At 39.0% G+C, this 25,113-nt stretch overlaps 1 protein-coding gene across 5 annotated transcripts in view; it reads right to left on the bottom strand.

The window, feature by feature from the left end:
* The window catches only part of APBA2 (amyloid beta precursor protein binding family A member 2), an 83,604-nt gene that overhangs the window by 27,616 nt on the left and 30,875 nt on the right, over nucleotides 1-25,113 (bottom strand). For all 5 annotated transcript variants that reach the window (XM_054516241.1, XM_054516242.1, XM_036389566.2 and 2 more), the window contains exon 2: nucleotides 4,974-5,979. In XM_054516241.1, the coding sequence (XP_054372216.1) occupies nucleotides 4,974-5,942 (969 nt within the window). In that variant the 5' untranslated portion in view covers nucleotides 5,943-5,979. The remainder of the gene's footprint in view (nucleotides 1-4,973; nucleotides 5,980-25,113) is intronic.

Below are 25,113 nucleotides of genomic sequence, written 5' to 3'. Positions count from 1 at the left end.
GATTAGCACAGAGAAACTGGTTTTGTTTGAGGCTGTTTGGACTGCTCAGCACTTTCAGTGAGTACTTGGTAACTTTGGGAACTGTCACCTGGTAACAGATATTTATTAGTTCTGCCCCACAGCTGCCTAGAACACACAGGAGAATGCAGAGACCTTCTTTGATACTCTTCATTTACACCTATTTGTGTTTTCTACAAACTGTTCTCAAATGCATCCCATAATACACAGACTGACTTCCAGCAAGAAGAAACTTGCTGACTTCCTAAGAAACACATTTGCTAGACTGCCTGTCATTTTAGTTTCTTCAAGCTGTTCTAAAGGTGAAATCTTTTACAGACAAAAGACTCCTGGGTTTGGACTCTGCAGCAGCAGAGCACTGTCCCCATGCTGAGAGAAGGAAATAAATATTTGTGTCAACACTGAGCTCTACCAGCACAGGCAAGGGAAGCACAGTAGCAGCACTGATGTGTGCAAAGGGAGGAAAGAGATAAAATACAATGGCTTTGATACATTTTTTTCACAGATTTTTGTAGGGATCTGTAGTCTGTCTCTGGATTTCCATGTTGAAGAAGTAGAAGGACACAGCCTCTGTGAAAGTTGTGCAGGCAGACTGACACTGCAGGGGTTTGTGATGTCCCTGCTAGGAGGGCAGTTAGTGTAAGCATATTTGGTTAGGTTCTCAAGGGTAGGCCAGTGTTATGAAAGAATGGTTGAGAAATGAGAAGCACCAGGGTTCAGTGTCACAGGCAGCATCATTAAAAAGCAGACTTCCCTCTGAGGTCCTCCTTTGTAAAGGAGGCAAATTTCATGGCAAATTCCTGTTTCTTCAAAAGGTTAGAGGTGGGGTAGGTGTTGGTGCTGTTAAAAACATTTTCTTTTATTGTTGGTAAATGGGATTTGCTTGAATAAGGTAGGAGAGGACACATTCTCAGGATTCTCACATTCTTGGTTTCCCTCAGACTTGTCTAGTGCTAATCATCCCCTTTAGTGCTTCCCTAGAAGTATTTACAAATAAAGGCTAATCAAGCCAAGCTCATATATCCCTGAAGTTTTGGAGCCTGAGCACTTGTATTTAAGATAGGAAACTGGCCCACACTGAAAGTCAAACAAGATGCTTACTTTGTTTTTCCTTCGCTGTAAATTGTTAGGTATTTCTTATAAAGTGACTGTTTTCTGGGGCAAACTCAGCAAAAAGGAACTTTTAAAATCACATTTGTTTACTTGTTATTTAGCAAATGTCTTGCAAACAAAATGTTAGCACCTATCATGAGCTAAGAATTAATAGCTGTGTATTTTAATGGAATGTAAATAAGCAGTAATTCTACCTATGTGAGGCAGGAAAGGAGAGGAGCAGGAACATGAAAAAGCTAAGGAGAGCATAGTATGTACATAAAACAACAAATGCACCTTCCTGCTTGCTCATTGTTTACAAAAACTGACATACACGTAGTATATCTTGATTTAACCTAGAAGCATTTAAATCTACATTTATTTAAAGATAACTGAGGCAAAAAAAAGTGCTCTATATGCAATATGTGTGCCTCTCTCATCCCTGTCAGCATGATATTTTGTACTGAGATGCACACTTATCATAACAGATCTTTTAGCAAGGTGACAACACCAAGGCTCTTCTATGCAGCTTGTCTGCAAACAGTAAGTTTAGCATGCAAATCTACTGACAATAGCCTTGGGTTTTTTCCTTTCACTATGGAAGAAGTTGAATTATTGTAGTTGGTTTAAATATTGTAGTTAAAATTATGGCTATCTTGGTTTCACAAATGAGACACAGGTTCATTTAGGTAGTACTCTAATTCCATCCATCCCTTTGACATTTCATAGTAAATATAAATAAATAAATATTTCATAGTAAATATTAAAATAATTGAATGCCCCAGAAGAAAAACAAAATCCTCTGCACTTTATCTAAATTCTTTGAGGTCCAGTGTTAATGCTAAACATCCAGCCACACCTTGTGCTAAGGACTTTTAAGGAGCTACTAAGAAAAAAACTAACTTGGGCATGTTATAGATGGATAATGAGATGATTGGCTCTCGCAATTAAGAGATGAATATTGTGTGAATATTAAAGAGAAGCTTTATTGATGTATAGTTATGTTATTGTAGTTTAGATGTCCTCTGTTCTCCCCATAGTTTGCTTTTTCCCTGCTGTGTATTGTTGCCATCAGACAGGCTGTGTTGTCCAGACCAGGCAGAAAGAAGGGGTGCACGGGTGTCCCTTGGATGGGGCAGGTGGGAATGGAAAAGCTTGGTGCTGGGGGGTAGGGCATGGCAACACCTGATCTCCACTGCAGTGACAAGAAAGCAGTGCCCACAGATAAACAGCACAGAAGAGCTGCCTGACAGACTTTGGGAGGGGCCAGAGTTAGCTGATGCAACCCCCAGGGTATAAAAGACTGAGCAGCCATCTTGGAGATGAACCAGCCACATGGTAGGCAGCCATGAAGGCAGCTCCTAGCACTGCATTTTTTTCCTTATTTAGTCTTTTTGTTGTATTTTTGTTAAGGTTTTAATAAACCTTTTAAATGTTTAAAGTGAACAGTTGTCTCTCACAAGCAGAAATAGGTACTCAACTCCTACTCTAATGCCCTCACCATGAGCCTGATTTGTGGGTAAAGCTGAGAAGGATTATCTACAGTAGGTGAGAACACAGCAAGGTAAGACCAGTTTTCTCATGACACACACATTCAAGTAATGCTCACCAAAGGTTATTGAACTTGTTTTTTATTCTTTCTTTTACATCCCTGAAGGCTTGGGGTTGGTAGAAGGACAATTACCTCATGTGTCCATTTGTGAGCCTCTGTATCTCTGTAAGAAATACCACTTCACACTTTTTACCTTGGAGGCTTGTGCTCTTCTCTTCAGTGAAGTGCCCACAGCAGCTGTGCCTTGCTGCCTTCCTTATAAATGAAATGCTTGCCTTGACACCCAGTTTGTTTAGCCTGATCTGGAGCCGATACCTGTACTGCTGTATCTCTAATTTCCTGTCTCCATGTTGGAAGGAGTGAAACACTGTGTACTGTCCAGTGCTCTCTCTCCTTTCAGACAGGAGTTTGTGGTTGCTATTAAAAGTGGTGGTACAAGCTCAGTGGCTTCATCCAGCCTGGGGTTACCTATCACAGCAGCGCTTCCCTTGTTATTAAATAAGATTAAGGCATTGGTCCAAGAGTGACAGGAGATAACAATCAAAGCTCAGACAAGCAGTTCAAAAATATTTAGGTACTTCTGTTTTTTTTTTCAGATGGGACAGTTTAATCAATACCCAGGTGTTACACGGCCCTCAGCTGTTAGCAGTCTATTAAGAATGACAAATGCAGTTCAGCTCAGCTTCTGATGAATAAATTTCAAAACAACAAAAAGTTATTGAAATGAAGGTCTATTTCAAATATTGTCTTGAATGGGCAGTGTTCAGTGGGGTGGAAAGACCCAACAGTTGCTTAGTCAAGCACTGAGGAATTCTTTCATATTCAGGAACTCGTGTTTTGTTCTGCAAATACTTTGAGAACTTGCAAGGAGCAGCACTCCCAGTAGTAGCTGCTGGGAGAAAGGCCATCACTGAGTCTAGAACATGCTGCTCAACCTCTGTGCTCCCAGCCAACACCTAGTAGCTGTTCAAACCATTCAGCATCAGCAGGCTTAATCACTAAGGGACTTCTATGCTGGCAGTAGGGCACTGAATATAGTAAGTTGCACAATTTGGTTATAATTATACTTCTGGAAATAGAATGTAGTAATGAATATTAAAAACTTGCTGCAGATAGGGGGATATTTTCAGATTTCCCATAAGACTTGTTTTGTTCACAATTATAATGAAGGTCGACCTGTTTCATCAGCCTATACTTAAGCATTTGATTTCCTTTTACTGTTTTTCAGAGGAATTAATGTATTTTAATGGAATCACCTAGACTAAATTGTTTAACTGTGGGGCACTTAATTATAGAAAATCCTATTTACGGAGTTGATAAAGCTGAAACAGCAAACTTATGCATGTGAAGTTTAATAAAGCATTTTAAGTAAAGATAAGGCAAAATATCCTTATCCTTAGTAAAAAATATCCTTTATCCTTAGTAGTTCGTTATCCAAGCACATGTTATGTTTTGCTTCTTTTAGGTAGATCTTTCCATTGCAGAAAATAACTAATATTTAACTGCATATAATTTTAGAGATGCAAAGTCAAGGCTTTAAGATGGCATTAGGGAATGAGGTATATCTCTCTAAGAAGCAACCATGTTCAATTTGAAACGTCAGGGGGAAAAGTCACCCCTCTTTTCCTTTACAAAAGCTTGAGCTTCATTCTTAGACTCTTTTTCTGGCACTCAGCATTAGAACAAGAAAAGATCATGCACAGTTTAAATTAACTTCTATATCATTCTTGTGATAAAACTGCTTAACAGCATTTGTGGTAAGAGTAAAGCTCTTATTTCTTCCTCCTTGTCAAGGTCAAGATACGTCCAGCTAGTTAAAAAACCACCACAGCAATATGCAGGCACTTCTTGAAGGTTTTTTAACATATACAGTATCTAGATTTGATATACATTCTATCAAAACCAGGAAATTATCAGCGACTAAGGCAATGGTACAGGAGCCATTAATGGAAAAAAAAAAGGCAACTATTTCAATGCTGACCCCAGTGTTAAATTTCTCCAGACTGTCACTGCAGAATGAAAATAGTGTAAAGAAACTGGTTTTGCCCCATGTATCTGGAATACCTTTATTTGAATTGTCTCTTCTCTGTGCAAAACCTCTTTGCTAGATCTCTACATATGCTGATTACATTTAGCACCTCTTTCTAAACACACAATGTGATTATGTGAATGCAGTTACAGTAAAATTTAACATACTGCTAATACATTTACATATTAATAGATAGAAAAATATTGCTAATTTTGTTTGGAATAACTAATGTAACTCTTGCATAATGCCTCTGACAGTCTGGTTAAAAAAAGCACCTCATACCTGCTCCTGTGGCCACTTCTGTCTGTCCTCTGGGGATCTTGACTTTGCTTTAAAACCTCGATGCACATCTGCACTGTGCTTAGAGGCAGATGGGATATTCAGTGATTTTGGCCTCCCCTCGTGCCTGTTAGCACTGTGAACAGCTTCTCCCTTTGAACAAGTCTCTTTGTAGTCATGTGCCATATTTTCAGTCCCACTGTGCTCTGGACTCATTTCTGTTGTACTGTTAATACTGCTCATGCTCATACTCATTTTGATTTCTGCTACAATCTGGTCAATGTCCTCTTCCTGCTCTTCCAGCTCTGCATCCTCTTTTCTAGAATGGTATGGTGATATTCCCTGTGAATTTCCATTAGCCTCTGCTGGGTAATAGTCCGGATAATCACCTTCACTTTGACAGTACTGTATGTTTTCTTCTTGGTCTTGGATCTCCAAAGATGATGCTTCATCCTCCAAAATCTGAATGCCATTATCTTGACCTTCCTGCCACTCTTGCCTGTCCATCACCTCGTTCTCATCTTGGTGCTGAATTTTGCCTTCAGCCCATTCTTCTACAGCTTCCTGACACTCATCTGTTTCAACATGGTGCTCCTCATGGGGAGCATACTCCTCCCCATTGCAGTCCATTCCTTCCATGTAACTGTCATCCTCTGGACAGTATCTGATGTAGTATGTGATCCCCTCCTCTTCCTCTGGCAAGCCTTCATCGTAGTCCTCCTCGTCTGAAGTGTTGTTTACATAGTCAGAGCTGGAGTCACCATCTCCACTGTGGTCATTGCACTCATGTTCCACAGGGGTAGGACTACCTGCTCTGACAGTTGCTAGTTCTGCCTCCTTTGCTGCATAATCTTCTATGGGAAGGTCACTTTCTTCATTTTCAGGCTCCCTGTTGTGAGATGAAGTCGGGCAAGCTCTGGCTCTGTGATCCAGCATGCTGGCTGTAGTGCTTTGATGTTTCCTGTTTGCCATAGCCAGCTCCTTACATGACAATCATTTCCAGCAATTACTGCAGGGAAGATGGAAAAACACACACTCAGGAAAAGGTCATCAGCAGAGAACAGTGATCTTAATAGGAAGCAAACTGATAGATTCATTTGGTAAAAAGCCTGTGTTTGTAGATATTTGACCAAATTCAGACAGCTAACTTTTAAAATGCTTATGCTGTGGAACCATGAAATCAAAGTAATAAGTTGCACTCTGAAAGGAACAGATAAAGAGAAGGTTCTACATTTGTGCTAAATGTATTCTAGTGTAGGCTCTCTTCTGTCAATTTGACAGAGAATTAATCCTGAACCTTGAAATTAGTTTTCAATTTCTCTTTCTTGCCAGTAAGGGGTCATGCTTTGATCACTATGCAGTAAACGGGACCTCTTTTCAATTTTCAGCTTAGGCATTTCTTTAACGTGTACTGAACGCAAACACTTAGAATCTGACCTGCTCTTACCAAAACTAAAGGGAAATAATTCTACTAACTTGGCAGTCACATAGTGCACTAAAAGATAATGTATTGGTATTAAAAGTGTTATTTTTAAAAAAGCACTTGCTGGTTTATTAGCCCTTTCTAGCTGGATGCCATGAAGTATCTCCCATTGTTAAATCAAATATTGCTTTTAGAACAGATTATTTCAGTTGGAAAGGACCTACCACAATCACCCAGTGCTGACCAAGTTAAAGCATGCTTTAAGGCCCTCATCCAAATGCCTCTTTAAACACTGACAGGCTTGGGCACTGACTGCCACTGGAAGCCTGTTCCAGCATCTGACCATGCTCTTGGTAAAGAAATGCTTCCTAGAGTCCAGTCTGAATCCAGACTGCCATGATACAGCTTTGAACCATTCCCAAGCATCTTATCACTGGATACCTCCTCTGGGGAGAAGTTCAGCACCTCCCTGCCCACTTCTCCTCTGGAGAATGCTGTAGAGGGCAATGAGGTCACCTCAGCCTCCTTTCCACAAACCAGAGAAGCCCAAAGTCCTTTGCCATGCCTCAAAGGACATTTCCTTCCAGCCCTTTCACCAGCTCTGCTGCCTTTCTGTGCACACACATAAGGATCTTCCCATCTTTCTTAAAAGATGGGGTCCTGAAGTGCACACAGCACTCAGGTGATGCTGCATCAGTGCTCAGGACAGTCCTGTGCAGCAGGACAATCTTCTTTTCTGACCAGCTGATCAGTGCTTGGTAGAGCCCAGGACATGCTTTGCTTTCTGGGCTGCCAGAGCACTTTGCTGAGTCCTGAACTGCTGTCAGCCAGCACCCCAGAGCAGACCCTGGCATTTAGACTTTAATTAATCCTGGACCTAATGCTCCAATCTATCCAGATCCCTCTCTTTTTTCAGTGTCTATTCTATATTCCAGGTAAAACACACATATACAGTAAAACCTCACTAATTCTTCCTGCTTAGCACTTGTGCTACTTTAAATTGCATTTGTATGTCTAAATACTGGATTCTAAATAAGTAGGGGTTATATGAACCATATAAAAAATAGCTAAAGAAAACAGCCAATTCTAGACAGTCTTGACAAGTGTGGTCTGCAGCATGATTTGGAAGGGGGAAATAATCTGCTTTTAGTATTTGTTTTTCTCTGTATTTCATTGTTGTATACTTTTGATAAACTTGACCTCTGCAGTTACTTCATTGGCATGAAGTGAGCTCAGGCTCCTCACCTGGACCACACAACTGCAAGAACATTTTGATTTTATTAGTGTCCAAAGGCTTGGGCAATAAAACTAGCATGGAGCTAGAGGATTAGAGGAGCTATATAGGGAGTAATTTCTTAGGAATTATGAACTTAGAAAATAAATCCTGTCACTGTAACCTTATCAATATCCCTGTAGAAATTCTGATACCACAAGAAACTCACAATCCTGAGTTTGTGAGAAATCCAGGGATCTGATGTATCTGTAGATTATGGTAAAGATATCATGTGGCAAATCTATCCCTGAAACATGAGTTCTAGATTCTGAGATACAAAACAGTGATGATGTTAGTCACAGGAGGAGGTATGAATGGAACCCAGCATATGGAGCCCTTTTTGTTATTGTAACCTTGCAGAATTAGTCCTGACAGAATAAAGCTTTAAGTTAAATTGTGTATCTGAAGAGAAGTTTAAAGGAGATCAGTGAAGGAAAAACCTCTCAGTAATTACTTGCCCCTCCTTACTATTGGAAGAACTGGCAGACTTGCAAGATTTTCTCAATGCAATCTGTATGTCCACTATCCCCTTAATAATAATGATGATACTTTTTTACTTTGGAGTCAATTATAAGAAATTCAGAACACCAAGCCATCCATCCACTAGGGTTAGTCCGAGTCTAATTTAGTCAAAGTCTGATTTAGTCAGCTCTTACTGCAAACTAAGGATGTTTCTATACTGTGACTGCAGCATAAACAAAATTTACTGGATTAAAATAGTAATCTATGTAGTAATAGTAATCTAAGCCACAACACTGCAATGCTCTGTACAGGCTGCAAAAAACTGCCCACGAGCAAGAAAAATTGCTTGTATGACCATTTCAGGCATGAGTGCACTACACAACCATGTCCAAAATGAGTTCAGATGGAGAGATATAACAATTTTGAATGGCACTGCAAGAAAACTACAGATATCTCATCTGGCTCAACCAATTTTTTTTTTTCAACAACAGAACAAATTAAGTGTCTCTTATTGAAAGAAGAGTTCTCATCTGCAATGGCCTCAATCTTCTAGTGGAAATATTATCCACATCAAACAATACTTAAATATTTACAGTGCAGTTGACCCTGCACATAAGTCACAACAGTGTGGCTGAAGATACAGAAACAGAGCCTGTAACAAGCACAGTTTGAAACCCATGACTCAGATTTTCCTAAGGCATATGGAGATGAGAACCCTTTTTTTAGCCAGTATAATGGAGTTTTTCCACCCACATCTAAGGCTCTTTATTTGGTATCCAGCCCTAAAACTGCCATAAGTGACATCTCTGCAGTGATAGCCTTTATAAATTCCAGTGGTGAATGCTCAAAGATGTTGCTTTCCTGCAGGAAAATCCAGTGCACTGTAGATAGTCTAGAACACATTGCAGGAATCCACCTGGCCGTGATCTGAGAGCCAAAAGGCAGCACAGGAGCCTGGGGAGGGAGGGGTGGCTGGTGAGTGGAGCTCCATCAGCTGTGGGGAACCGCCAGCATGAGGGGTCTCAGGTGGGCACTGCAGTCCTGCCCCACAGGGACCTGCTCATGTGCAGCATCTGCACTGTCTGGGAAGAACTTTAAAAAATCGTGGCAGACTGGAAATTTTTTGGAGCATAGGTGGTAAGAACTAGAGAAAATAATTCCTCTCAAGCGTGTCTAGTGCTGGTAAGAAATAGAGAAAATAATTCCTCTCAAGCATGACTAGCACTGATATACTGGGACATGGGAAATGGGTTTTCAGTTAATTCAGCCTGAGTGATGATTGAGGACAGTGCTTTACCTCTGTATGCTGGAACTGAGGCAAAATAAGCTGGATTTTTGGAGAGAGGCAATGCTGATCTTAATGCTATGGAAACTGAAGTTACAAAGCAATTTCTGCACAATAATTACAATTCTAGTTGGCCTACTTTGCAATCTTCTCAGGCACTACTCTTAAGGTAACAAAGTACTGAAATAAAAAGGCAGAATTTATTATTTTCAGCCCATGAATTGCAGACTGAATGTGCACTGATTACAGCATCTTCAAGTACAAAATGTAACTTCTCCAACTGTACCAACACATCAGAATTACTGAGCTGAGTTTTCAAACACCAGTCTGAGAACTGCTCTTTATGGAGCTGCACATACATTGCTGTCAAGGAAACACACAGCTGTATTTTAACTCAAATATTAGAACAGCCAGGGCAGCCTAGTTTTCTTCCCCTGTATCAAAATATCTCTCAATCTTCCTAGCAAAATGCTTTAGTCACAGGTTAAGTCTAGCGTAATCTGAGTATTTTAAGCTGTTTCATGTGAAGCAGCAATGTTCCTTAGGGCCACAGGTCTGAACTCTTCTTTCTTCTCACCAAAAGAGACATTATTCCTCCAGATTTTAAATATAAAAACCCAGAATTTTGACTTTTTTTTTTTCTTTTACAAATGCAACAGAAAAATTTTACCATGTGTTCTACTACTCAGACTACTGCACAAAGCCTCTGGAGTCCCTGATTGCATGGCTTAGTACTTCAGCTGATATTCACATCAGTTACTGTAACCTTCTAACATCATAGGTATCTTAAAAAATTAGAAATTGGAGAAAATACTGGACTTCGATCATGTATTGCTCAGTGTTGAAGAGAGGAGTAATGATTTGCTGGGTCCAGAGGCACTTTATCCATAAAGGCTCCAGCTGAGCCTACAGATCATTTTCTCTGCTTGGTGTAAGACTCCCTCCTACTCCTTGTATCTCACCTCCTTCCTTGGTAGCAGGGAGTTAGGTCAAACTTCTGCATCACTCCAAGCACATTTTTCCATGTCTGGCTGCACTTGGGATGAATGTTCCTGGGAACATGGATCAGTGCTGGATCCCTGTTTACCTTCCTTGGGATTCAGTAATTTTATCTTGCTGAGACAATCAAACCCCGACTTCAGCTGTACAGTGCATCACTAAATTTCCATCAGTGTTGTCTGGATCAGTGAATAAGGGATCAGTTACACAGGGTTCTCAGTAAAAATGCTTTTCTTTCAATAATGGTTTTACTTTATTTTTCTTAATTTTCCCTGGCTCAGCTGAATGTTGAAAGGAAAATCAATCTCCAGGAAATGCATGCTGCATTTCCATGTGAGAGTAAAAGGGAGTATACATAGGGGAACCAATTTCTTCTGCTCTCAGAAACAGAACTACTGGGTTACAGCTGGAATTAATTCTAATCAGTGCTCATTATACTCATTAGCTTTCTCCTGAGTTTGCTGCACCTAATCCCAGACAGCTGTAGCAAGGGTTTTGTCAACCTTAACACTTCTACATCTCTTCATCTGTGTAGAAAGATCTCTTTACTGTCTTCCCAGTAAAAGAGACCAATTAAATTCGCTTTAAAAATGGGCAATGGTACACAATTATAAACATGGTGAAATACCCAGTATCATACTGCTGCTGGTGGTTAAAGAACTGCATTGCATCTATATTTGATTCACAATCTGAATAGCATTTTAGTGGGAGCAAAACAAGTTATTTACATTTAACATGCACAGTGATCTGAGGTTCTCAGATCACCTCACAGTGAGTGAGGTTCTTTTGGCAGCAAGTATTCTTTTGCATGCTTATACAAAATGATTTTTGAACCCTGCTGTTCCAACTTACAGGTGAACCTAAGAATTTTACTGGCCTGAATTTGATATATTCACTTTGTTTTGCAAGGCCTCTTTCCTGTGCCTTCTCCTCCCCAGGTTTGTTTTTCCATTTACTCCTCTTTCTCCCACACTTCAGATATCTGTACCCTTTGTCAGTTTTGACAAAATTGATGCTCTAGTTTTGCTTCCCTGGAATTGTTCAATACCTCCCATTTTCTGCAGCTATCCTCTGCAATCTCACTGCTATTAAACTGGTTTTACTCTTTATAAGTCATGTTCAGATGGAAGTTATAAGCACTGGCACACAATTTACTGCCAGGGGAGATCATAGCACGTACAGCCCACACCTCTGCTTCTCTCTGCTGAGCTGTGCCGTGGATGCACGGCTGACTGAAGCTATTCCATATGTTAGCCCTATACATTTATCATCCAGAAATGCTGCAAAAAAGAAAAAACAACACCCAACCCTCTTAACACAGACATATGTTTAGATCTGCTACATTCATCTACTTACTCAGTACATCTGTAACTGAGATAACAGTATTTTTCAACAGAACTGCATCAGAAAATTCATGATTGCAGGGCTTTATGCTAATTATCCCAGTCTCTTCTCCAATAAAGATAAGTGGAAAAGAATCTAACTTCAATTCATTCAAAACAATTTTTAATATTAAACTAATAGTATTTCTCAGTAGGCTTTCATTACAGAAGACTTAATAGGCTCCCATCTGCTAAGTTGGTCCAGAGGAATTATGACTGATCCTAGACTGGGAGCTGGAATTTTTAATAAGCTGATAACGGAACATGAGCCTGCTGTGACTGTGTCACATTCTGTAGCCTTTTGATTCCCCAAGGCCAAACTGCATTAACTTCGTTTTTCAGTGGCGCTGACTCTCCAGACCATGAGAATTGATTATGCAGAGCTCCAGAAGCAGAGTGCAGGGTGACTGCCAGCTCCTCTAAAAGCAGGTGGAACTGGGATCCCAGCTCTCACAGGAGCCCTAATCCGGCAGTGTCAGTGACAGCAGACTGAGCGTGTGACATGGGATTTTGGAAGGAGCACAATCTCCAACAAAGGGAAGGGAGGAGGGGATAACACTGGGGTAACACTGGGGATAACAGAGGGGTAACACTGACCTCCCAGTGCTAGGGATGGAAAGAGTCCAACAGTGAGGACTACCACAACATGATTAAATTAGGGTCATGTTGTGACACTCCCAGTGCCATCTCAGTGTTACTGAAGTTGTCTCACTCAGACTGGCACAGCCTGCCATAGAACTTAGTAGCCTGGCCTGTTAAAAGTGTCTGTTCCTTTTCTCTGAGACTCTTGAATTTAAAACAAAAACACTCTATAAAACACCAACTCATTGTTTCAGGGAGGGGAAAGGCCTAAGACAGAAACTTCCATTATTAGGACATAATCAAACCAGTCCTTTTATGTCCACAACGTTAGATCTGCATGGCAGTAAATACCTACGAACACAGTCATATGCATGCATATCTCTTCCTCAGTGCAAGCTCAGCACTCAGCAAGTTCTCCACAGTTTAGTCAGACAAAATAATCCTTTTCTAGCCCATGAAGCAAGGACAGTGTTGCAGCTTTGGGCCCAAAAAGTGTAAACAACAGCAAATTGAGGCGAGCAAACTGGGAGGATGGGACTTCATAACCTGAAGCTGTAATTAAACAATTAACCCCAATATGTAAATGGACCAAAACTTATAAAAGTGTGAAAACTTGTGACTCAGAGTCCATCTGGGGTAGAGCCGCAGCCGAGTTCTTGTACTGCCCAAAGTGTATCCTTTAAAGGTCTTTTAATAAATCCCTACTTTATTCCTTTAACATTGTTTAGCATTCTGTTAACATTCCAAGTAGCCTCTTTAAGCATCAATACCACCTGCCTCTCATTTTTTTAAAGGCACAGTTGGTGTAGGCCAGGAGGAAAAACAGCTAAAGACAACTCTAGATTTGGTGCTACTGACTGTTTCAGAGCTTCAATTAATCATTAAATTAATTAAATATTATTTTAATATGCTTAACATAATTGAAATAGAGACTTAGAAAACAGCAAGAGATTTGCATGGGAAGCAGAGCAAGAATGATTCTTAAAGAAGTGAGGGAAATGTGTGCGGGAATTGAAAATGAGCAGCATCTAAAAATAGATGGCATTGAAATACATGCCTTTGCAGTTATCTCAAGAGTAGCCACTAGGGTCTTCCTGTGTAGCTAAGACCAAAAAAAATTCTCTTATCATTCTCTGCTTCCTTTAATGTGTCTACTGTGAATCTGAGGTAGTCACAAAAAAATCACTGAATAGGCAAACAAAGAAAATATTATGTCCATTATTAATCATCATTATGCTGATTTTATTAGTTTGACAGCTGACTGAGAAATTAAAGTTGTAAGATAACAAATGCTCATTTCTGTATGTCAGGATTGTTTCATTTGCAGTTTTGCAGAAATTCTGCCCAAAGCTACAATGGCTGCAGTGAATTAGATACTGCAAATCCACATCCCTGTACCCACAGGCAATGCTCTTAAAATGGAGCCGCCTGTCCTGAGCTACTACTGAGTTACAACAGAATGTTGTCAGTGCGCAGGGTGCGTTCTCAGTAGAATATGAACTGTGGAAGCACTGGAGACAGGAACAGGATCCAGCCAGCCATACCTAATGCGCCTCTCCTCACCCTGAAACCACCAACAAATGAGAGATGGTGTGCCATGGAATATCTGTTAAACCACATCAACATGAACAAGTACATTTGAGATGTTTGATTTCCAGACCCGAGAATGAGATCTTTGCAATTACTTTTCTGTGGGCTTCCAGAAAAATACCACAAAAATCTTCCTTTTTGCGCTAGTCACCAGGTGATATCGAGGGGTTTTTGAGATGATTTAACTATTCTTCCTATTTTTAAAAGATTTACATTCTGAATTATGTTCTTGCACATCCTTTCGTGGTATATAGCATTTTTTAAATTTGGTTTAATCTAATAAGATCTTAAAATTCAATAATTACCTTGTGAAAGCAATTCTAAAAATGCTATATAACTGGCACCCACCAAAAGAAATTAAAAGTAGAACAGACAAATGCTAAAGACAGTGGCACTATGGCACTGCAGAGATAGTATTCTTGAGCATATATCCCAGCTTTTATAGTTAAAAAGATTAGCTATTTCCTGCAGCAGAAATAAAAATGTGTAATCACATATTTAATTATCATGTATTGTTGATGTGGCTTAATCATCCTTTAGGGTTTAATTTCCCAGCTCAAAGAGTGATACTAAACCTGTGGAGCTGCATCCATACAGATGTGAGAGTTGGGACAAATATCAGTTTTGCAGTGCTAAGCCTGCTATAGAGAAAGAGCCAGCAAAACCAGAACCTTATTTTAAGGCCCTTAAACAGGGGGAAGCAGAGAAGCAGAATATTTGTATTCAGCAGAATAAGATGAAGCTCCAAAACTAAGGCAATGAAATTTTATGGCTTATTCTTGTGACTGCTCTGCTCCAAGGAATCAGTTTCAAATAATGAAAAAGTACCCCTCAAGCACACAAAGTTCCAGTGATAGCTATGCAGAGGCATCAACTTTGAATTTCATTCCATAATAGACACAAATTTTAGTATCTTCTTATGATTATTGTATCTCCTAATTTACTGAGAATAAGGGAAAAGTATAGGATGTATGGGAATAAGGGAAAGAGATACATGAGTAAGAAAAAGTATATGATATTTTAACATTATCATGCATAACGAATATATGCCATTCAATTAAAACACATTCAGCCACTCTGAGACAATCTGCAATCCATCCAGACCTCTGGTAGAATTTTCAGTCTGTCTTAGAATGGATTATACCAAGTTTTCCAGTGCTTAACATTATCATGCATAACGAATATATGCCATTCAATTAAAACACATTCAGCTACTCTGAGACAATCTGCAATCCATCCAGACCTCTGGTAGAATTTTCAGTCTGTCTTAGAATGGATTATACCAAGTTTTCCAGTGCTTTGCAGAGTGAGTTTCTGCTGACTGTGGAGGCTACTCCAAAGACTGGAGATCTTTCTCTCTCTTGCTAATTTGTATGCTTCTTGGCATCTTGCAATTTCCTGGGTAAGGCTTTTATCTCAATAACAAGGCTGGTTTCTCTACTGACTTGCACTAGATGATAACAGATCCCTCTAAGCATAACATGAGGCAGTGCTGCTGTAACTGTGGGGAGCCATGTGGCTGGAATTCAGCGATGGAGCAGACACTGGGGGCAGCTGTGTGAAACCTCCTGAGGTCACAATTGTACATATCCATATTAGCAGAACCTGGCCTTGCACAACTGACATGCAAAATCATCACCTACTGAGAGTTTTCCAAGTCTAACTGGCATTTTTCTGGTCAAAATGCTCATAAAAACCAGTCAACAGAAATAAATTTCCTTTCTCTTATCTCTATTTACCCTATACTTTGGAAAAGATTATTCACAGGAAAACCACTAAAGAAAATCTTGTGCATTTGGCCTCTAATGTCAATTTAAATACTACTTTAGGAATAAAATTGATTCTACCTAAAATGCCAATATATAGAATTATTCCTTTTTGTCTGCAATAATTCAGTGTTTTGAAATGGATTGAACAATGATTGTAAAGTGTATTGTGCAGTCAGAAATGTTGTATAAGGGTCAGACAAAATCTACTTTTTCTGGACTATGGAAAAAATATTATCTGCCATGGCAAATTCCTAGAGGAGCCTTTTAAGCCACCAAATCTGTACAGTGATGGGTGACTTGGGGGTGTAAGTGAAAGGTGAGGCAGGATCTTCCTCCGAGGTGAGGGATCAGTACTTTTGACAAGACATGTGAATTCTAAATTTCAATGCTATTAGAGGACAAAATGAAACTACAATAGGTCTTCACAGTAAGAAGCAATATAACATCTCTTGGTTGCTTGAGATTCCCTTCCACAAGAATACAAGGCTAAGGTGTAAATGTGGCCGTGTCCCTTTAGCAGAAGAGCCCCTGTGGCTGTGGTGCAGCCACTCTGCCTGCCCTGAGCCTGGCCAGCCCTGGCACCCAGGTCCAGGCTCCTGAGCACACTCAGCTGCACCTGAGATTTCTGCTGGCTGCAAGGAAAACAGGTTTCATTGAACCTGACATGCAGTTAGAAGGGAAAGGAAATTGGTTAAATTTAAGCTGTTTGAGCAAGCTTTGCACTCTGTCGCTATCACACAGCTATAAAAGGACCCAATGGGTGTTGGATAAATAGGTTTTCACACATGCAAGAATAATTTTAGCTCATCACGAATTTGAAACCTTTAATTTTTGGAACTGTGTGTCAGACACACACACTCCCACTTGCTGCAGAGAGAAGTAAGGCTTCTCTAACAGGTCATGCATGTTACACAACAAATACACAAGCAAATATATCTCTTATAGATGTTTACATAAGAGATATACTAAAATCTACATAGATATAATTAGTATCTATAACTTCATCTCTGTCAGTTCCTTCTCCCACTAGAAAAAAAACTAGGAATCTCTCTAGAAAAGTTGTGGTGCTATTCTAATATTATAATAATTCAGAAAGATGAGTGAGCTCATCAAAGAATATTTCAGGAATGCCAAGACAATAATATGGGTTGGGACAGTACTTCAAAAAATGTGATCTTCCTATTTAAACATCATAATTTAAGTACTTTGAGGATTTATATAATGGGATAAATTTATCCATTAACATTATCAGATTAACTATAAGGAAGAGTTATTTAATTCAACATCACCATTAAATAGACATAATGAAAATGCTGCATTTTGGTCACATCCAGTTCCACCTGAAATACAGCAACCACATATTTTCCTGTTATTTGTGCCTTTGAAATCAGTATTTTTCTTGACAGTTTTCAGAAAACCATGGCTGTTTAAGAATTGGCTCTTCAGGGTGGATGCAAATATCCTAAAAGCATTTGAAGCAACCATTTTAATCACCTTTTTATCTTTATCTCTCTCTATCTAAAAGGCAGGCACGTGGCTTTTAAGATCTGTCACTTGTTGCAGATTTATTTCCACATGCACAAGGAAACCACAGACTCAGTGCATCTGAACTCCACAAAACATTACTCTCACCAGTACAGCTGTATTCCACTCCCTTTATATTTGTTGTGGTTCCACAGAAATACTGATGAAAAACTAAAGGTTTCATCCTGGCTCAATTTAATTTCCAGAGAGCCTGCTTTATTATTTTAATACTATAGAATTATGCCTTTAATACATTTTTAACTGTTTTGCTTTTACTGACATCAACTTCCTTCATTATAACAAGTGCTCTCAGCCAAGTCCATATTTCAGAGTACCCCTTCATGCAAAGAGGTGATGTTATAGCAAAGTAAAACATAATAGCACTGGAAAAAAGGGGATATTTTAGAATGCCATTATTTAATTTCTTTTTTCATTTTTCTATTCAAAAGGAAGAGGAATTCTTAAACTTGATACTTACTGAAAAGTACATGGTGCACAAGTAAATTGGTTCAAAAGTTACTTAATAGTATTTTCTACTTCAGTGTACCATTTACCAAGAAAAGAGCCTTTGTTGTTTTTTTTTTCTTTTCTTTATGCATCTGATCAAATATTTAACACAAAATTGGAAATATTTACCACATGCAATTAATTAATAATTGTGAAGTTATTTCATATATGTGCTTCTCCAGCCTTGTGAGGAAAAAATGAAAGAGATGGCTTTCCTTGAATAAATACTAATTGTAGGTTAGGTAGAGGTAAATCATGCATACCATTTGCATAATAATGCAGAAGGGAAGAATGAAGAACAGGTCACCTTAAATAAAGCCTGGAGATTCAACAAAACATTTCAGACTGTACCATTTAAGGCAAACACTTTCAGCCCTACTCCAAGAGCATCCATTCCGTGGATGTGAGAGGCTGGAGAGGTGGTTGGAACAGAGACTGGCAGCTTAGAGGAGCTGTGCAGGGAGGTCACTGGAAAGGCCTCGTTTGTAGAAGAAAATGGTGATGCTTAACTCTCCCATAACTCAGGGTTTAAGTGCAGGGTTACAGGTTCACGCCCAACCATTTGCACTCAAATTTTACAGCTTCTTGATTCTGAGTGTATAATAACTCCTCAAAAAGGTTTCTCTTTATCACTATTGACCTTGAAGTCTTGTGAATGGTTTCATTGACTCACTTAACATAACCATAGGGGGAAAAATTTTTTCTTTAAAATGTTACAGCAAAAGGACTGACAGCATTATTTTAATGAGTCGAACCTCACTCAAAATTAGATTTTTCAGGCATTGACAAGTGACATGTTCCTCATTAACACTCTTCCCATTTAATTAGTATAAGAGGATTAGGTTCCATTTTTCTCCTTAATAGAACATTGTGGTTTTTAAATTCATACAAATACTTGCATGCTGGCAGATTTAGTAAATAAGTAAAAAAACCTTTTGAAAGAATAAAACAAGGGTAAAGACTATTGTGTTAGTTCTTTTCAAGATAAAATAGTCTGCCTTTGTTCAGTGGAATTAGCAAATTGCAAGGTTAATTTTTGAGACCTTTTACAAAATAAAGATTTAACAAGAGTAGTAGATGATGAAGATAATCAGATACTTTAACTGTGAATTATATTGTGGGATTTTGCATTTTCCACCTTTGAAAAAATATCTGTAGCTTGCAGCTGGTTGTGTTTCAGGCACACTGCTCCTTAGTAGATGATCACCTCATTTGAAAAGCAAGATTAGAAAGATCTTTCCTCTCAGTTTCTAAGGCACAAATTGCGCATCAGTAAAATCCTCTGTGATTTATAAAAACTGGGTAGAAGATAAAGACTCTGTCAATCACTGCAGCAGATCCTCAGGATAGCTTGAAACCTTACACCCACCAGCTTTGATTTGTATATATACACCTTATGGAAATGAGACCTTTCCTTTTAAATAAGTATTTTGAATGCAGAGTTATTTAGGTGTGCTCTGAATGACACAGTTACAGCCTAGCAGGTTTACATGTAAATAGTCACTGAAACAAAGCACAAGCACAAAGCCCTAAACTCTTATTTGGTACTAGAGACACAGAGTGACCTGCCAGGAGAAGGCTGTGCTGGATGCTCTGTGGGCAGTGAAGGATGTGCTCTGAACTAAATCTGCAATTTAATTGGGTATTGACAAATGGATTATTGGTCCTTCCTGTTGTCTGCTGTTCCCTATGGCTATGGGGACTAGGACATGCTGCATAAAGGGAAAACAAATGATGCTTTGGCATCTGTACTTGAATTGATTTTCACTAAGTCACTACAGGTCCAGCAGGGCCACCTATAAGGCCAATATTAAATCACATCCCACACTCATTGCTTTCAAGCCTGCCCAAGAAGCAGCATGCACAGGGACACTGGTGGATCTGGCAGAACTAAGCCTTCTATCTGTAGGGCACAGCTGACCTGACCGGCTGTTTCAGAAGCTGGACAGCAAAGAAAGTGCAGAATCATTTAGCTTTGAGCATGGGAGCAGCTCAGCAGTGTGTAAAACCCATATCCCTGTAATATAGAGCCACATGTCTGATTTCATAAATGCATATTTACCAGCCACTGAGGACCCAGACTAAAGTACATGAACTATGTGAACTGCTCCTGTATCTCCTGGTTCCCAAATCAGCTCTTTAGCCACAAACATCTTCTTTTTTTTAGGTTAGTAAATAACATCTAAAAATGCAGACCAGACTTGACTTTAAGAGAGGCAGAGTGCACTTGGTGAGCAACACCTGGCTTCAAATGTCTTTTGGGTGAAACAGAATAAACTCACATCTTTCTTCTGTACAAGAAGTCTCATTTACTTCTGAGGCTCACTTAAAGTCTTTTAAAAGTGAAGAATTTGATAGCAGTGCCTCTTTCCTTAGGGAAAAGAAAAAGTCCTGGACAAAACACCTTCAAAAAGACTCCTGACCTCACAGAAACAGGTAGACAGTTCTGGGGAAGTCTCATTAGCTATTACTCTGTTCTTATCTTCCCAAGCCACCAGCTTTTGGCCAGCTGGAAGATGGGATGCTGGGCCTGATGACTGTTCTCCCTCTAAGCCAGCACAGCATGTCAGCTAACCCAAATTCTGCCAGTGAATAGCTCTAAGATAGTTCCTACCCTTTTGGGTACGTTAATGTATGTGGAGGCACGTATTAATTCTAGACTTTCTATTTTTATTCACAAAAATTCAGGAATTATTACTAGGACTATTTTTAATAATAATTTCTATAAATTTGAATTTTAATTGATATAAAATCAAATTTCATGTGTACCAGTTTTCTAAACATTTAGGTCAGAAGTCACCCTTTTAATCAACACTACAGACAGTCTATTCTCTTATTTGCAGAGATAGGCAATTTAGACTAAAGAGAATTTCACCCACAAAGGATAGTTAATTATCACTCGAAATATTTGTTAAAATTTAAAAAAGGCAAATTCAATAACTTTCACTGTTGTCATTAGGACATACCAGACAAACTCACTACACAAAATCACCTCATTTATTAGGAGGTCAAATTATTGGGATGAAAATTAGTAATCAAAGACAAAATACTTATCCTGAGGCACTTCTGGGCAAAGAAGTGTTCCAGAAAATTCTGCTATCTCTAAAGAGATATGTAATTGGTGTTTAGAGAGTCAAACTGCTGAAATCAATCTTTCTGAAATGCAGTTGATTATTTTAAAAGAGGTTAGAGTGGTGTGCTCTCTACAATAGTACCTTAGGAAAAAAGCACTGAATGCAGTGCTGCACTCCAATTGCAGTGTACTATGGAATTTGGTTACTAAATCTTAAGGCCCCACAGAAGTTCATGTCAGCTACAGCAACTCTTTGTTATTGCTCAGTAAAGCACAACACAGGAGAGATCTTAATACTGATTTGGGATCTCATGTCCTTTTCCACAAGAGGTATTTCATTAACATTACTCTGTCCAAGAAACATTTACCAAGGACAAAGCAAATGCTTCTCAGGGAGAAGTCCTGCATCTACTACCATTGTTACAGCTAAACCATCTTTTCCTTTCTAACTAGGATTGACTGCATAACCAGAAAAATAAGCAGATCTAATTTTTAAAAAAAAGCAAACTGGCTTTTCAAGAGTTTCCCAGAAATACCATTTGCCAGCTTACAGAGACCTAATTTCATATCTGCAGTAATTACATTGGTATGTAGGAGTGATTAGGAACCTTTGGAGAAGGTTTCTGAGGAAAACCTAGAGACTGTTAGATTGCCACATAATGACCATACAGTTGTCTTGCACCTTAAAACAATTATCTCTGTGTATGAAGACAGCTGTCTAAAAGACAAAGGCTTATTTCAAGTCCTTGTACTAAATCTGTTTAAATCTGTGGATGTCTAAATATTTCAGTCTCTGGGTACTGCACCAGGAGCCTTCCAAAAGCTCTGCAATTCCATTCCATCAGTAGATGATGCCCTAACTAAACGAGCTCAGTGCAAATCCTTTCTCATATTCACAATTTCTACTCTGAATTAGTGACTGGAAAAGGGAGCATTTTGATTTCACGTTGTAAAGATGAGTGCCACATCAATGCTGGTTTGTTGGTTTTGGTACTTTTTAGTAGCATATTTGAATCTTCTCCCATCCTTCATTCCATTCCTCTCAATATCAAATTCATTATTGTGCCATGTAAGAGGGTCTTACTGCAAAATAACTGAACTCTGAATGGTTGGATTAGGAATACTGTAGAGTACCTGCTGTTAATCTAAGTTATGGACTAGGTGTTTTTCACTTTCAGATTTTAGAATTTCATGTCTTATTCTATCATGCTTTCCTTTTCTCTACTTCTGTTTTTTTATTATTTCAGCAGTTGTTTAAAGTTATATCTCTCTCTCCAAATGTAATTCTCCAACATAAGGACCATCTTTTTTTTTTCTTTTCACATGACTAAACTATTCAAAACAGGCCTCAAGGCAGTGATTTAACACTTGGAAACACAAAGATAATAAGATTTTCTGGCTCAAAGTAAATCATAGCCATTGCATATCTTGACAATTTTGTGCCTGGATACTTAACTTAGGGGTCAAAACCATTAATCTAGAATGCATCTATAAATTTACAGGATGTTGTACCAATGCATAAAACTCCTCCCTGACTCATGTAAAAAATGTGTTTACTAATTAATGTATATTAAGTGGCAGAGCAGTTAATGTGTTCAGGGTATGCTGTCTGCTGCTGAGAGATAGGGATGTCTGAAAGAGATGTTACAATTCACCTTTTCCCAAAGAGCTGTCTTTATTTTTATCCTGCTAGTTAGAAGGATTTCAATTAAATAAAATCCCCCAAATCTGTGCCTATTACAAGTGCCATCCTGTAAGAATATTGTAACCAAAAGTATTGACAAAAATCATTCCTCCAGTGTGTTTGGTTTATCTTTGCAGCCTTGGGTCTATTCAATTTCATTATTTCCAAAGCATATGCAATTTCTGCTGGGCCTCTCCTAGAGTTGGTAAGAGGAAAGTATCACTGGAGGTGGTAGGGAGGCAGCTACGTGTTCAAAACTACGAGTTTGACAGAGGAAAGCAACAATCAACTTGGTAGCTTTCAGGTTATTTTAGCTTTTTTAGTTAGCTATCAAGCTTTTTCCTTTTATTGTTTTCAAAATAGTTTTCAAGCACATATGCAAAATTTTCTAAATCTGCTTTCAGTAGTGACCTTGTTCAGAATGTCAGTCCTGCTCTCTCAAACACTACCTTAAACATCTGCTGAGGAATTACTAAAATTTCACCAGCTAAACACAATGCATGGAAATACTTTCAGAGCAGGTACTGCTGAATGAAATTCACATATGCATCTAAAAATGTGGACTAAAAAGAAATTAGAAATGCATACAAAATTGGAAACACTTAGTTATGATTCAACCAAACTTCCAGTTTAAAATTTTTGCCGTAGAAGCAAATTTCCATGTCTTTAGGTATATAAGATATCCAAAAGGACATACTACTGTGACCCTCCTTGAATTGTCACTGAAAGGGCTGGTGAAAAGAAAAATGCACTGGCAATTGAATGTTGTTTCTCAGTTTGCATGATGCAAATGGTGCTTGTCCCCTTTTCCCAGCTGTGCTCTCCACCTTCAGCAGCTGGAGACAGCCAGGGTGAGTTTTCAGGAGCAGCTCAGGCAGGAGGGCTGGGCTGTGCCAGCCACTCTGGTACCTCCTTGCTTGGGAGACCTGCAGGACAGTCAGAGGATTGTCAGCAGATAATAATGTTAATTTTAAATGGGCAGTCTGCATTTGTCTTTTATCTCCTCTAATTTGTCCATATCCACAGCACGGACCTTTTATTTTTTAAGATCATGCCTAAGATCTTTAAAAGCTTTGGGAGTACTTGCAGTTGGGAAGTGGCTTCTTTGAACCTTAATTCTGCAATGCCAACCAAGAGACAGCACTGACAAGTAGGAAGGAGGCACTTTACCAATCCATGTGTGTTCTAATAGAAGATTCTGACATTCTTCCTGGCCAGTCTTAACCACCTGTAGTCATGACCCTTGGTCTTGCACATGTTGGCTAGCAGCCACAATTATTTCTGAGAGTAGCAGTTTTTTCATTATTTAAATTTTAATTATTTGCAATGGCTTCTTGAAAAGAACATGTGCAAGAAGAATTGGAGATGTATGTTCCCACTGTAGAGGTAGGAGAAAGGACTTCTCATCTAGCTCTTGAAGTTGCATCTCTGAGTCTGGTTAATACAAGCTATAAAATGCATGCTGACAATCAAGAACTTGTTAAAGGAGAATCTTTGTATTAAAAACCCTGAAGTTGGTTTTAAAATTTTATTTAATGCAGTAATCCATAAATGTTGTATATTCCTGCTGAGGAAATATTCTTTGGAGGAGAAAAGGGAAAAATATTTTCTGCATTTGTAGGATGGCATGGTATAACTTTAATGTTGCACTCATAAATGGAGCTAAGTAGACACTGAATGCCTTCTATTTCTATTTCTCCACATCAAAAGAATTTTTTCCTGCTGACACAGCAGAGCTGACAACATGCTACAGTAATCAGTGCTGTCTGTGTCTCAGACAAACCCAAGCAATGCAGGCTTTGAAAGCCTGCAGATATGCTGTCAGCATCCAGCTGTCCTGAATACCTTGAGGAGCAGCAAACAGAGCATCTCCACATCACCTGCTGCCTGCACAGCTCTGCATGGCTTTAGGAGGCACACAGAATGTACTGTCATTGGCTTCAGACAAGCAGCACCAAAACATTCCAAGGAAAAACCTGCCCTTATTGGTTACTCCAAGATAATGAAAGTACCAAAGATCTCCTTCTCATAATAACATTTTTATCTCCTTTAGCAATCTGCATCACACAGCTTCAACGTTTTGAGCTGAGGCAGGGACACAAGCACACCAGGTGGATCAGGTTATGTGTGAACAGGCTCAGTTTAGTACCAGGTGCCTGGCAGCCTGACCTACTAACACAAAACACCAGCAGTGCTTCACTTCTGCTGGCTGCTGTAATTAAAGGAGTCTGCACCAGAAAGGATGCTGCACAGGGACTCCAAGAATATTAAGGAGCTCCAGATCACTGAGGTAAATTAAAAGCTGGAAATTAAAGATGCTCTAAGTATTGTTTCATATTAGAAGGGATTTTGCTTTCGTAGTTGTACTGGATATACTTAATATGTATTTTCTCTGAGCTTTTATATTAGAGGTCTCATGCAGTTTCCTAATTGCCAGTGTAAACTGCAAGATACTTTAGAAAAGTATCTTGAGATACAATACAAAGAATACAATTCCTTTTCTCAGCATTCCTATAATTTTGTAGCAATGGCTCAAGGACATATTTCAACATTGCTCACTCAAATGAACAAACATAGTCTCTTTCAAAAG

Source organism: Molothrus ater, chromosome 13 (assembly GCF_012460135.2).
Source record: "Molothrus ater isolate BHLD 08-10-18 breed brown headed cowbird chromosome 13, BPBGC_Mater_1.1, whole genome shotgun sequence".
Taxonomy (NCBI): Eukaryota; Metazoa; Chordata; class Aves; order Passeriformes; family Icteridae; genus Molothrus; species Molothrus ater.
This window is presented reverse-complemented; position numbering and strand designations above follow the sequence as displayed.